This window comes from Vulpes vulpes, chromosome 13, assembly GCF_048418805.1.
Source record: "Vulpes vulpes isolate BD-2025 chromosome 13, VulVul3, whole genome shotgun sequence".
NCBI lineage: Eukaryota > Metazoa > Chordata > Mammalia > Carnivora > Canidae > Vulpes > Vulpes vulpes.
The window spans coordinates 117,844,416-117,857,350 of NC_132792.1; the positions used below are offsets into that span (position 1 = coordinate 117,844,416).

Genomic DNA, 12,935 nt, shown 5'->3' on the forward strand with positions numbered 1-12,935 from the left:
ACAAGAAAGAGAAATTAAAAGCAACTAAAATAGAAAGGAAGATGTGAAACGGTCTTATTCAGAGATGTCATGATAATAACCTATGGAGAAAATTTGATGAAAGTCTCCAAAAAAGCTACTAGAAATGATAAGTGAGTTCAACCAGTTTGCAGGATATAAGATCAATATACAAAGCTTAGGGGGCACCTGGGTGGCTCGGTGGTTGAGCGTCTGCCTTTGGCTCAGGTTGTGATCCCAGGGTCCTGGAATCGAGTCCTGCATCGGGCTCCCCGCAGGGAGCCTGCTTCTCCCTCTGCTGGTGTCTCTGCCTCTCTCTGTGTCTCTCATGAATAAATAAATAAAATCTTAAAAAGAAAACTCAGTTGCATTTCTATGCATTAGCAATAAACCCTCAAAAAATTGAAATAAACAGGATAGCCCCGGTGGCGCAGCAGTTTGGCACCGCCTGCAGCCTGGGGTGTGATCCTGGAGACCTGGGATCGAGTCCGGCATCGGGCTCCCTGCATGGAGCCTACTTCTCTCTTCTTACACAAATTCTCTGAAAATAATCTTTCCTGCCTACCCAGTCTGCCAGGCAAACAGCAGGAAGCCTCAGCAGAACAGCAAAGTATTCTGTCCTTCTGGAATCTGGGACCCCCAACCCCCAGCCCGTGTACCCTGCCGGGGCTCAGCTACCAAAGTGAAGCCTGGGGCAAGTCACTGGTGGGCCTGAGCCTCAGATCCCCCAGTGGCCCCCCTGCCAGTGGGAGAATCAGGTGGGGTCTCTGCTCCTCTGACAGGCTGTCAGGCTCCGGGGCTGGTGAGAGCCGGCTGGGGAATTGGCCCCCCAGCTGGCGCGGGCAGCATGGGCACAGGACCCTGGGTTCTAGCCGACCCCATGCTCCGCAGGGACAATGGAAGAGACGCTGGTGGCAGAAAGGGATTGGGGGACTGAGGGAGAGCAGGAGTTCAGGGTCCCCCCCCCCCCCCCGCCTTCTGACACACAGCTCCAGCAGCCCTGCTTCCTTTCTCACTCAGGAATCCCACATGGGAGTCACCACCTGAGACTTGCCCTCTCCCACGCCAGGCTCATCCAGAGCAGTAGAACCAGACAGCCAGCTCTGCCTCCAGCCCTGCCTGTTGCGGGGGGTGGGGGGGTGCCCATCCAGGGCTCCTGCTGCTGTCCTGGGCCCACACAGTGGCCTGGTTTTATCCCACTGAGGGCACCCAGCCCTGGCCTCCCTCCTCCTTCCATCCCTCTGGTTCAGGCCCTCCCCCAGATTTCCACTGCAGACACCCCACCGATGAAGGGAAGGAACAAAGCTTTAGCCGTGGAATAAATAGCCAGGGCCAATGGGAAGTCAGTGTGTGGGAGGGGGTGCCCCCATGCCCCATGGACCCAGCACACTTCCCTGGAAGGATGGCTGTCATCCCTCACCCCCCACCGCGCCCCCCACCTGCCCACGACCCACGCCAGCACCACCTCCCCCGGGACCTCACTCTTGCTTCCTGGGAAGAGACCTGGTGCGACCTGGCAGGAGCCCAAGCATCCCTCTGTGAGCAGACCACCAGCTTCCCCCCACCCAGGCTGCCCTCTGTGCCCCACTCCTGTGGGAGTGGTGTCCTTGCACCAGTCTCAGGGTCTGACCCCCCTTCTCCCTCTCAGGGACTCAGCTCCTGCCCCTGCCTGCCCTCTCTTGCATCATTAATTTCTCCTCCCCAACAAAACACCTGTCAGCATGTACAGAGGCCCACCTCAGGTTCACAGTCTGGTTCACGTGTATGACAGTGCATCTTGCCCACCTGGCACTGTGCTAGATGCTGGGCATACCGTGAGGGAGCCCAGGCCCAGCTTTGCGGGCTGCAGATGGTGGCAGGGAGCACTGCTGAGCAGAGTGGTGGGGCTGCGGCACTGGACAAAGGGTTCTGTGGGACATCTTGCCCTGGAGAGGGACATAGGGGACAACATAAGCAGGGCGGGAGATGGCACGGGAGCGTGACCATAAGGTACCCACTGAACAGAACCCTAACCCTTGCAGGGAGATAGCTGCCACCGCCACCAGTGACCCTGAGAAACACGGAGAGAGGAGGGCAAGAGGGGCTCTAGCATGGCTTACCGGGAGCTCAGGTAACAGATGGTTTGCTGAGCTGGTCACCAAAGTGAGGCCTGTGGAGACAGATGATGGAAGGAAACCCAGGATGAGCAAACCTCGATGTGCACCTGCCTGGAGCTTGCACGTCCAGCACACACCGTGTGGACCTCCCAAGCTCACTGGATTTTAGAAAACCACAGGTATGACACAGTAGGCAGGCATTCAAGTTCCAAAGTGTGTGGAGAAGCTGCTCTGGGCCCAGGGCCACCAAAGGGCGCAGCGGAGCCCGCTCCAGGGCTGACTCCGGATGGCTGCACACTCCCAGCTCAAGATGGGCTCAGACAGCGCATCAGGGGCCGTAGTCAGGACCTCCTCCTAGATTAGGTGGCAGAAGACCTTCGGGGGGCGAGGGGTGGAAGAGTCGAGGTCAGCCGGACATGCCAAGAGGGTACCAAGGAGTAGAGGCAGGTGTGGGGAGCCAGGCAAGCCCACTCAAGGTTCAGCATCCCAGACTGGCATCAGCCGTCTGCCCTGTGCTCATATCCATTTCTCTATTTCTATGTTTTCCTTGACTTCTTAGTAGAATTCATTTCCCCACACATGCCCACAGGTTAGGGGGCAGGGGAGGGGGGAACACAAAAACTGGAATAGAGGCTTAATTCCAGCCCCACCCCCGTTTCTGGCTGCACGGTCTGGGACCTGGGGGAAGACAGTCACAGTCCCTAGACCCCTGCAGGACAAGCAGGTGAGGAGCAGGACCCCCCACTCTGCAGAGACCCTTCACCTTTCCGTGCCCCTGTATCTTCGTTTCAAATGGGAACAAGGGGGATCCCTGGGTGGCCCAGCGGTTTAGCGCCTGCCTTTGGCCCAGGGCGCGATCCTGGAGTCCCGGGATCGAATCCCACGTCGGGCTCTCGGTGCATGGAGCCTGCTTCTCCCTCTGCCTATCTCTCTGCCTCTCTCTCTCTCTCTCTCTCTCTCTCTCTCTGTGTGTGTGACTATCATAAATAAATTTTAAAAAATTTTAAAAAATGGGAACAAGGACAGCGCTATCATGAGAATGAAATGAAATCATCCCCATGAGCGTGCGCAGTAAAGTGCAATGCCCGCATGGCAAAAGCAAGGTGTGAGCTCCCCACTGTGGCGCTAGTGGTGACAGGGCAGGCGCTAAGCACGGATGCTGGAACAGGACCTGGCCCAGGCCTGCAGTCCTCTTCAGGACCGGCCAGCCCCTGCTGCAGGAGCCCCCAGGGACCCATGTGCCACCGGCTCAGGACTGGATGTGTCTGCAAATTCACCAGAGCTGTTATGACAAGGGACACTGCTAGCAGACAGCCTCAACGCCCAGATGAACAGAGGCCTCGTGCAAGGCCGGGCCTCCACCTCCCGGGTCCCAGCCCTGACCAACAGCCCTGGACATGCACCGGTCTCTTTGCTCCTCGTCCCCCAGCACACCAGGCGTGTTCCCTCCTGGGAAGTGACCCTGTGGCCCCCCTACCCTGGTATGGCTTGATTTACCTGAACAGGACATGCCAGGTGGCCTTGGCTTCCTCAGGGAAGTCTGGAAAAGCCCAGAAAGTAGGTCATGCTCCAAAGCGCTCAAACTGCACGTCCTCTGCCAGCCTCCAGTAGAGGGCACAGGTCTCCTGCTCTCTCGGGGACATGAAGAACAGGAGACAAGCTCCAGGTGGGAGTCCTGGGACTTTGTCTCAGCATTGCCACCCGTTGCTCTATGACCCTGAGCACACCAGTTCCCCTCCCTTGGCCTCAGCTTCCTCATCGGCAAGTGAAGGATTTGGAGCAAGATCTCAAGGCCTGTCATGATACTTGCATCTGTGACATCGCACATCTTGGTGGCCCCTCGGAAAGCTGCCACACAGACCTAACACAGACCCTTCCACTACCCCTGAAACTGGAAGCCATTTATGACAGGCAAACAGAGGCCGGCAGCAGGCATACTTCTCACCTCCTGGGGGGCCCTCACTGCCCTCACCTGGGCTCCTGAGGAACTCAGCTTGGTCTGGATGTGCTCTGGACCCACCTAGAAGGAAAAGGCTAAACCCCTGAGATGTACAGAGGGGCTCATCACTGCACGTGGCTGTCAGGCAGCAGGGCCCTTCCAGGTCCTGGACTGGGCCATGCAGGAAGCAGCCTTTGACCCCCTACAACGAAGGCTGCTCAGCTCCCTGTCACCCGTTCATCAGGTCACACATGAACATGACAGCAGCCAGCACCAGTCATGGCTCTGCTGCCCACAGGGATGTCCTGGGCCAAGCACAGAGTCTTCAGGTCCCTCCAGGCAGCCTTGCCCCAACACCAGTGAACAGAAGACCGGGAGGCACAGCCCTGTGTGGCTCCTCGCAGGGGTGGCAGCGAGCTCCAGACAGAATGACCCACGAATAGACAAGAAAGCTCTGCCCCCTTGGAGAAGCCCCTTGTCTGGGCCTCCTTGGACATGCTGTGGGACAAGGAGTGTGACCCGATGAGTGCACAGGACACACACACAGCACATTGACAGTGCAGCAGAGACAGCACAGCACCTGCATGCTGGGAAAGTGGGGGGGTGGGGGGATGACTGTCATAGTAGTATGCTCACGCCCTCCTGCAAGACTCCATTTGTCCGTGGCCTGCAATCAGCAGCAGGAGTATTTACATCATACAGACGGTTAAACGCTAAAATTCAGCCACAGGGAGTGTTGGCTACTTCAAGGTGGTGAGCTCAGAATGCCACTCTGTTTCCCAACACTTCCCAAATTCTCCATTTTCACTGAATTTACTAGCACTAGATTCAAAAAGCAGAAAACCATTTCCTGTGTTACTCATGGAGCAGCGAGGCAGGGAGGAAACGCATTCTAGGGACCCTCGGGAGGTGACAGGTGCAAGCCTGAGCCCCAGGAAGGGCACTCCGGGCAGGAACAGCATACACAAAGGCACAGAGACATGGATGCTGAAACAACTTTTTAAAACTCCTCTCTGGGATCCCTGGGTGGCGCAGCGGTTTGGCGCCTGCCTTTGGCCCAGGGCGCGATCCTGGAGACCCGGGATCGAATCCCACGTCAGGCTCCCGGTGCATGGAGCCTGCTTCTCCCTCTGCCTGTGTCTCTGCCTCTCTCTCTCTCTCTGTGACTATCATAAATAAATAAAAATTAAAAAAAATAAAAAATAAAATAAAAAAATAAAAAAATAAAACTCCTCTCTGGGGATCCCTGGGTGGCTCAGGGGTTTAGCGCCTGCCTTCAGCCCACGGCGTGATCCTGGAGTTCCAGAATTGAGTCCCACATCTGGCTCTATGCATGGAGCCTGCTTCTCCCTCTGCCTGTATCTCTGCCTCTCTCTCTCATGAATAAATAAAATCTTTAAAATAAATAAATAAATAAAACTCCTCTCTAAAAACTGGCGTGGAGGAAGCTTTTGCACTGTTACATTACAGGCACCATTTATTCTTGCTGAAAAGTACATGCCTCACCTGGCCCCCTTCACCAGAATTTAGCACCAAATTTCCTTGGCTGTTTCTAAAATCCAAATCCAGTCGTAGGGGGTGAGAATTCACCATCTAGGATCAGCTCCTCAATGCAAAGAGCCCCCAGACACCTGGTAGAGGCCACACCCCCGAAAAACCTGCTCTGTCACCCAAGTTGACTGCTGGTGGTGGCAGGCACATGGATGTATGAGGCCAATGTCCATCTCATTACTCAGAATCGCTTTATAGGAAACAATGAGCACCAATGTTTTCCTCCTAAGATATATCCACATTCTGCCTTGGATGCCAGAATGTGAATTTCAAAAATGAAGGTGAAACAAAAAAATGTCCACAAGCATCCAGATGGAGAAAGGAGATTACCTGCCAAGGAACAAAACTCAAGGTGGCCTCAGACTTGGCGACATTGACTGTGGCAGACAATGGAACCAGGTCATGATCTCATGCCAGCCAAGGCAGTGTCCAGGTGTACTGGTAACCGAATGTCATCCTGTCATTCATGGGGGCTCAGAAAAGAGATTGACCAGACACTTTTTATAAAAAAAAAAATATCTGAAGGCACATCAACTGTCTGGAGAGGAATTAAAATACAAAATTCAAAAATGGAGAAGTTTCTCAACTTCCATGAAAGGACCAAAGTGCAGTAAACCAGTTAAATCTTTTAAATAAATTATTATTATAAACATGTTTCAAGAAGTGCCTAGGTGGCTCAGTCGGTTAAGCCTCTGCCTTAGACTCAGGTCATGATCTCGGGGTCCCGGGATGGAGCCCCATGTGGGGCTCCCTGCTTAGGGGGAGCCTGCCTCTCCCTCTGCCCCTCCCCCCACCGTTCCTCCCAACACTCATGCACATGCACTCTCTCTCTGAAATGAAAAAAGAAAACTTTAAAAATTAAAATTAAAAAAATAAACGTTTTAAAATTAGATGTTAACCATTTATGCAAAATTCTAGAACAGGCAAAACTAATCTGTGCTTCCAAGAGGGTGGGGACTGACTAGGAAGTGGTGGAAATATACACCTGAGGTCAGCACATTTCAGACAGGTATCAGGTGGTTTCACCTGGTAGAGTATTTAAAAAAAGGGATGCCTGGGTGGCTCAGTGGTTGAGCGTCTGCCTTTGGCTCAGGATGTGATCCTGGAGTCCCAGGATCGAGTCCCGTGTTGGCCTCCCTGCATGGAGCCTGCCTCTCTCTCTGTCTCTCACGAATAAATAAAAATCTTTAAAAAAAAAAAAAAGAGTATAAAAAAAAAAAAAAAGGCAGAAACAGACCCAGAAATGCAGGGAACAAGCTGGTGGTTGCAGGGTGGGGGAGGGGAGGGAGCATCTGGGGGAGACCTGGGGGGAGGGGGCACCTGGCAGGAGGGGACACCTTGGGGGGGAAGAGGGGGATGGGGGAACCAGGGGTAGGGGGGACCTGGTAGGAGGGGGTATGTGGGGGGAAGGGAGGAGGGGAGAGGGGAGGGGAAAGGAGTATCTTCACATTGAATCCTATGGACTTGGTGTCATCTGTCCATGAAGGTCTTGTCTTCCAGCAGCACTTTAGTTTCCAATACGCATGTCTTTAATCAGACTCACTCCGATTTCACATTTTATTCTTTTGTAATTGCATTATTCCAATTTCTGATTGTTCATTACAAATGAATAGTAATACCACGGACTCGTATAAAGTGACCTTGTACCCTATCTTGTTGAATTTACCTACCAGCTCTAGCAGCTTTCCTGGAGATTCCACCCGACCTGCCACATAGATGACAGGTCACCTAAGAACAGGCAGTTTTGCTGCTTCCCTCCCAACCCAAATGCCTCTTATTCCCTCTTTGTCCGGTACCATACAGACTGGAACCTGCATGGGGACATTGCGCCCCTCCTCCTCCTCCATGGAGGGGGGGGCGCACCCTTGCTCCATGCACAGGTAAGGAAGCATGTACCCCAGAGAAATGAAAGCACAGATCCACACAAAAGTCTGTACATGACTATTCATAGTTGCTTTATTTGTTACCTCCGAACACTGGAAACAACCCAGATGTTCATCAACAGGTGAATGGATCTATTGCAGGATATTCATCCCAATACCAGTAACAAACCAGAATGAACTACTGAAACCTGCAATAATGAGGATGGACCTCAAAATAATTATGCTGAGTGAAAGAAATGAGACAAAAAAAGATATATACTGGATAATGCATTTATGTAAAATTACTGAAAATGCAAAGTGATCTATGGAGGTAGAAAGCAGATCAGTGGTGGCCTGGGGATGAAGGTGACGGGTGGGTATCCACCGTGACCATCGGCATTGTTTTGTCAGTGTAGGCAAATGTCAAAACTTATCAACCTGTACGTTTTAAATATGCAGTTACTACATATCAACTATATATCAATAAAGCTGTTTAGAAATGGCATAAAAATTTTAGGAGAATGTTAATGCCACAAAACATAGTTAAAATAATACACACATGATAAAAGAAACAACTTCATAGCAATGCTGTTATACCATAACCACACAATCAGCAAAGTCTAGCAGGGTGTGGAGAATGCCTCGAAATAAAAGCAGCAAAAGCCACTGGGTATTATGCTATGTTGGCAAATTGAATTTAAATTTTAAAAATTATAAAATTAAAAAAATTTCTAAAAAGCAGCTAAAGCCCTCATCATCACAGAATCAAAAGTTGGAGTTATTCTTGATTTTGATACTTAGACAAAGAGCAGATTTTTTTAAGTACAGAAGAACTTCAACTACAGCAGAAGTGACTCTGGTTAGCCACTGGGACCCCCCATTTTTGGAGGCATCACTGCCAACCTGTCAGAGGCTTTCCAAATCCCCGGAGCCAGGAGCCAGGTGAGCAGGGCTCGTAGGGACGGGGAAGAGGGATGTGTCAGGCCCAGCAGCCCCTCCTCCTCTTCTCTGCTCCATCCCTGCCTCCTTCACTGTGCACTGGTGGTCACCCAGCAATCCCACCACTAGGCACGCATCTTTAGGAGAGGAAAACAAGACGACAAGGACACAGTCGCATCCCCACACTCACTGCAGCCAAGACATGGAAACAGCAAAACATCCACACACAGACAGATAAATAAAATGTGGTTCATTCACACACATACCCCCATCACACCCTGGCATGCACACATGACAACTATGTGTGGTGACAGGGATAATTTTATTATTTTGTGATTTCACAGGACATATGTGCCTCAAATCACTGTACACTTGCACAGTGTTATGTGTGGATCCCATCTTATCAAGCTGGGAAGAAGGAAGAACATGAGCGATCCCTCAACAGGCTCACTCGTCCTGAGCTCTGAGCTCAGGCGTGGGCAGGGATGGCCACTCTCTGGTCCAAGGAGACACTTGCTGGGGAAGGTGCCAAGACACAGGGCTCCCGTGCACACCTATGGGCCCCATGCTGGCTCTACCACTTCTGGAGTACCCACAGGCCCTCAGGTTGTCCCCGGGTCAGTGCGAATGAGAACACCCACTGCCATGTGGCAAACAGCAACCCTGAAAACATGGGGCTTGAACTACCACCGGGGCTGTGGTTGCTGGACCAGCACGTGAGGGCTCCAAGTCCAGTCAATACTTTCTGACCCATTCTTTATTAATTCTCAAAATTCTTAAAGTGCCTGGGTGGCTCAGTGGGTGAAGCACTGCCTTCACTCAGGTTGCGATCCTGGGGTCCTGGGATCCAGCCCCAGGTCTGAGGTTGGGGGTGGAGGCGGTCCCTGTTCAGCAGGGAGTCTGCTTTTCCCTTTCCTTCCCTAGGAGCTCCTTCTCTCTAACAAATAAAACCAATAAATAAATAAATAGATAAATAACTTTAATTTTTAAATAGAATATGTATTTAAAGCATATCACATGGTATCCAGGGCCTGACAGGCACTTAGTAATGGTAACTCATTCCTGCTGTCACCAGGCCAGGCAGTGGGGACACCAGGTGAGGACACAGGCTCAATCCTCAGGAGCCGTTACTCTATGGGACAGACAGACATGTACCGCAAGGTGCCAGAGAACCTGAAGGCCATGTCAAGGGACACCTTGGACCTTCAAGAGAAGGCTGGGGGCAGCCCGGGTGGCTCAGCAGTTTGGCGCCGCCTTCGGCCTGGGGCGTGATCCTGGAGACCTGGAATCGAGTCCCACATCGGGCTCCCTGGATGGAGCCTGCTTCTCCCTCTGCCTGTGTCTCTGCCTCTCTCTCTCTGTGTGTCTCTCATGAATAAATAAATAAAATCTTAAAAAAAAAAAAAAAAGAGAGAGAGAGAGAGAGAGAGAAGGCTGGGACTTCATAACACCCCAGGGCTGGCATATACAGGTGAGTACCGCCCACGCACCCCCAGGCACAGCCACTGCTGCATGGAAACCACACCCCTGGAGCTGGACCCGCTGCACCTGCCTCTGAACAGTGCCATCACAGAAATGACCAAAATCACTGGGGCCACGTCTGGTGATCACGGCAGTAAACTCTTTAGGTCACAACCTGGATCGAGTGGAAAGCAGTCAGGGTCGGGGCAGGGGTGGCTTGTGACCTCTGCCAGCACCACTGAGAGGAGCCCCTAAGAGCTGAGTCTCCATGTGGAACAAGCCCCAGGAGCATCCAAGCTGGTGCCAGCTCAGCACCAGATAGGCAACAGAACTTCGTGGGGCATGAGAATCGCATCCTGCAGACCATGATTATGCACACATCAACATGCGTGCGAGCATGCCCTCTCCCAGCACCCACTGAGCCAGCACACCTCTGGGAGCCACGGTCACAACTGCCAGACAGACACAGCCAGCCATCAGGGAGTTCACCTTCCAGGGAGAAATAGAAGGGGACAGGGAGGAGCCCATGGTGCCGGGCGCCCACAAGAGCCAGGGAGGAGGTCTGTGCGGGAACATCACAGGTCAGTTAGCAGGGACATAGGAGTGAGGAGGAAGAGGGCAGAGAGCTGGGTGCTCAGCGAGGTCTGGGACGGTCAGGAGTCAGGTGGCACCAACACACCCTCTAATCCTGAGCAGGTGGCCTTCCCTTTCTGAGCTCTTGGCACCTGCTAAGTGCAGATGAAAGGACTCTCCTCAGGAAGCCAGGGTGATGCAGCTAGTCAAGCGACCGACTCTTGGTTTCCACTCAGGTCATGATCTCAGGGTCATGACATTGAGCCCTGTGTTGGACTCGGCACCCAGCACGGAGTCTGCTTGAGATTCTCTCTCTCTCCCTCTGCCCCTCCCCACATTCGCTCTCTAAAATAAAATTTAAAAAAAATTTTAAAACAATAAAATAAAAGGGATCAAATCCAAAGCCCCCTATGGGAACGCTGAGGCTGGATGCACTAATATGACCTGCCCAGGGCCACACAACGGCTATGAGGAGTCCATTGATCTCTAGGTCCCTGGCGTCTATGATAACTCGCTCCCTCTGGGTGCTTGCTGGTGGCACTCTCTGTGGAACACAGAGCCTCTGGTGGAGCCCTCCAAGAAGACGAGACTCTCAGACCCCCATTCTGCCTCCCACACAGACCCTTTTCTTGCATGGCCCAAGCTTAGGTGGAGACAGCCCCAGCTCTTCTGAACGCACGCTGGCTATGCTGGCATCCGGGAAATGAGAGACCAGCTCTGAGCGTGTGCTCCAAGGTGGTTTATTAGTACACAAAGGAGCCCTGGGCTGAGCGCATCCAGACAGGGAAGCCAGGCTGCACAAGCTCACAGGCCTGGCACCATGGACAAAGGTCAAGCACAGCCAGTTCACCCCCCTTTTGCCCTCCAGTCTCCTCCTAAAGAGGCGGGACTGTCCTCTGCACAAAGAAATGAGGTCCCTGGGGGTGTCTTGACTTGTCTGATGTCTGCCGGGCCCCCAGAAACCTAGACCCAGGCCCTCTGTCTTTCCCCCACCTTAGAGACCAAGTCCAGCAGAGGCAGGGAGGCCCCAGTGTTCACAGGACCTGGAGCTACAGTCTGGAGCGGACAAACACTACCAGCTTCTCCAACTGCTCTTCCAGGCGCTGCTCATCCCCATGGTTCTCAATGACCCAGTCAAAGGCCCCAAAGTTGTCCAGACCACACTCGGACTCAGCATCGTCCACCCCTGTACAGGAAGCATGGGAAGGTCAGGGCCCGTCCATCTGGGCAGACACTGGGCATGGAGGCCTGCTGGCCCCACATGAGCTTGCCCCCTTTGCCCCCAGAGAGCCACCTGAGACCCCCCAGAGTGTCTACCGACTTTGCTCTTCCTTGGCCACTGGCTACAGAGAGTGGTTGGCTCTTTGGAAACCACAGAGAACCCAGCAGGGCCACCTATCTCCATTTTATGTGAAGCTGGGGTGTGGACTCCACGCCCACATCTCTGACTCAATCCTCTGGGGATACAGCATGAGCTATTCCACCCACCTGTCTGCGGAGCAGGTTCACTGACCATAGGGTGAGATCATTCGCCCTGCAGCAAATCCCCAGGGGCAGCTGGACAGAGGGGTGCCTGCTGGACCTGCACTTCCCCAGGTCCCAGGACCTCAGGCATGAGAGAAGCCATAGGGCAAGTCCCAGGCTTGCACCACGGATGCTGCACACAGTCATTCTGTTCATCAAACAGGCCTGCCCTCTGACCCACCAGGCTGGCAAGCAGAGGTGAAGGACACAGGGGTAGGTCCCATCGGCCTAGAGACGATAGCCCAGGGAAGGGCCCCAGGCCAAGGTCATGGAGCTATAAGCCCCAAGGACACCCACCCCATCCCACTTGTCCCTGACGTGGGGGCAGTCTGGAGCCCCCGGCCGCAAATTCCCTTCTATAACCCCTCACTCACTGCCCCAGAGCCAGCTAGGAAAAAAATAGAGGACTTGAAGCGTGGGAGTGGGTGGCCTTGGTCTACCATCGGGTGGCCGGCCCAAGTGCCAAGCCTCAAGGACAAAGGCCACGCCCAGCTCACCTGTGGTGAACACCCAGCCCCGCTGCTGTCGGCTCTGCTCCGAGGCTACCACACGGACGGTCTGTGTCAGAGCCCCATAGGCCTCCCGGAACCACTGGATGTCCGACACCCTCCGTGTGTCACTCACCAGCTGCAGGGGAGAGACACAGGCAGGTGACCAATAGGACACAGTGCTGGGGGACAGGGTCGTGGGGATGGCAGGAGACCCGGCCCCACTCCAAATAAGCAGGGACACAGGGTTGGGAGGGGCTACAGAACCCAGACAGGTGTCGCCCCTTCCCCATTTTCACCCACTGTCCCTGCCCCTTGCAGGCAGCCCACTCGGCCCACACATTCTCCGCCATAGGCATGCCATGTTCTGGGGTCACTGCTGAGCTGAAGAGGTCGCAGGATCTGGGGTCAAATCAGCGGGTCCAACATAATTACTTTACAGATGAACAAACCGAGGCCCGAAACAAAGATGCTCTAACTGGTCCCTGCTCCCCAGCACTTTTTT

At 53.5% G+C, this 12,935-nt stretch overlaps 2 protein-coding genes across 16 annotated transcripts in view; both read right to left on the bottom strand.

Annotated features, from left to right (window-relative positions):
* KCNN3 (potassium calcium-activated channel subfamily N member 3) overlaps positions 1-12,935 on the bottom strand; it is a 166,491-nt gene that overhangs the window by 147,062 nt on the left and 6,494 nt on the right. The gene's annotated exons all lie outside the window — the stretch shown is intronic.
* Positions 1-12,935, bottom strand: part of PMVK (phosphomevalonate kinase) — a 36,993-nt gene that overhangs the window by 18,178 nt on the left and 5,880 nt on the right. For 5 of the 15 annotated variants that reach the window (XM_072732469.1, XM_072732474.1, XM_072732467.1 and 2 more), the window contains 4 exons: positions 12,440-12,569; positions 3,591-3,725; positions 2,097-2,146; positions 1,783-1,922 (listed from right to left, as the gene is read on the bottom strand). In XM_072732469.1, the coding sequence (XP_072588570.1) occupies positions 1,794-1,922; positions 2,097-2,146; positions 3,591-3,725; positions 12,440-12,569 (444 nt within the window). In that variant the 3' untranslated portion in view covers positions 1,783-1,793. Of the gene's footprint in view, positions 1-1,734; positions 1,923-2,096; positions 2,147-3,590; positions 3,726-7,515; positions 11,605-12,439; positions 12,570-12,935 lie in introns of those variants that run through there. The other 10 variants (XR_011996262.1, XR_011996263.1, XM_072732473.1 and 7 more) reach the window with 6 other exon arrangements.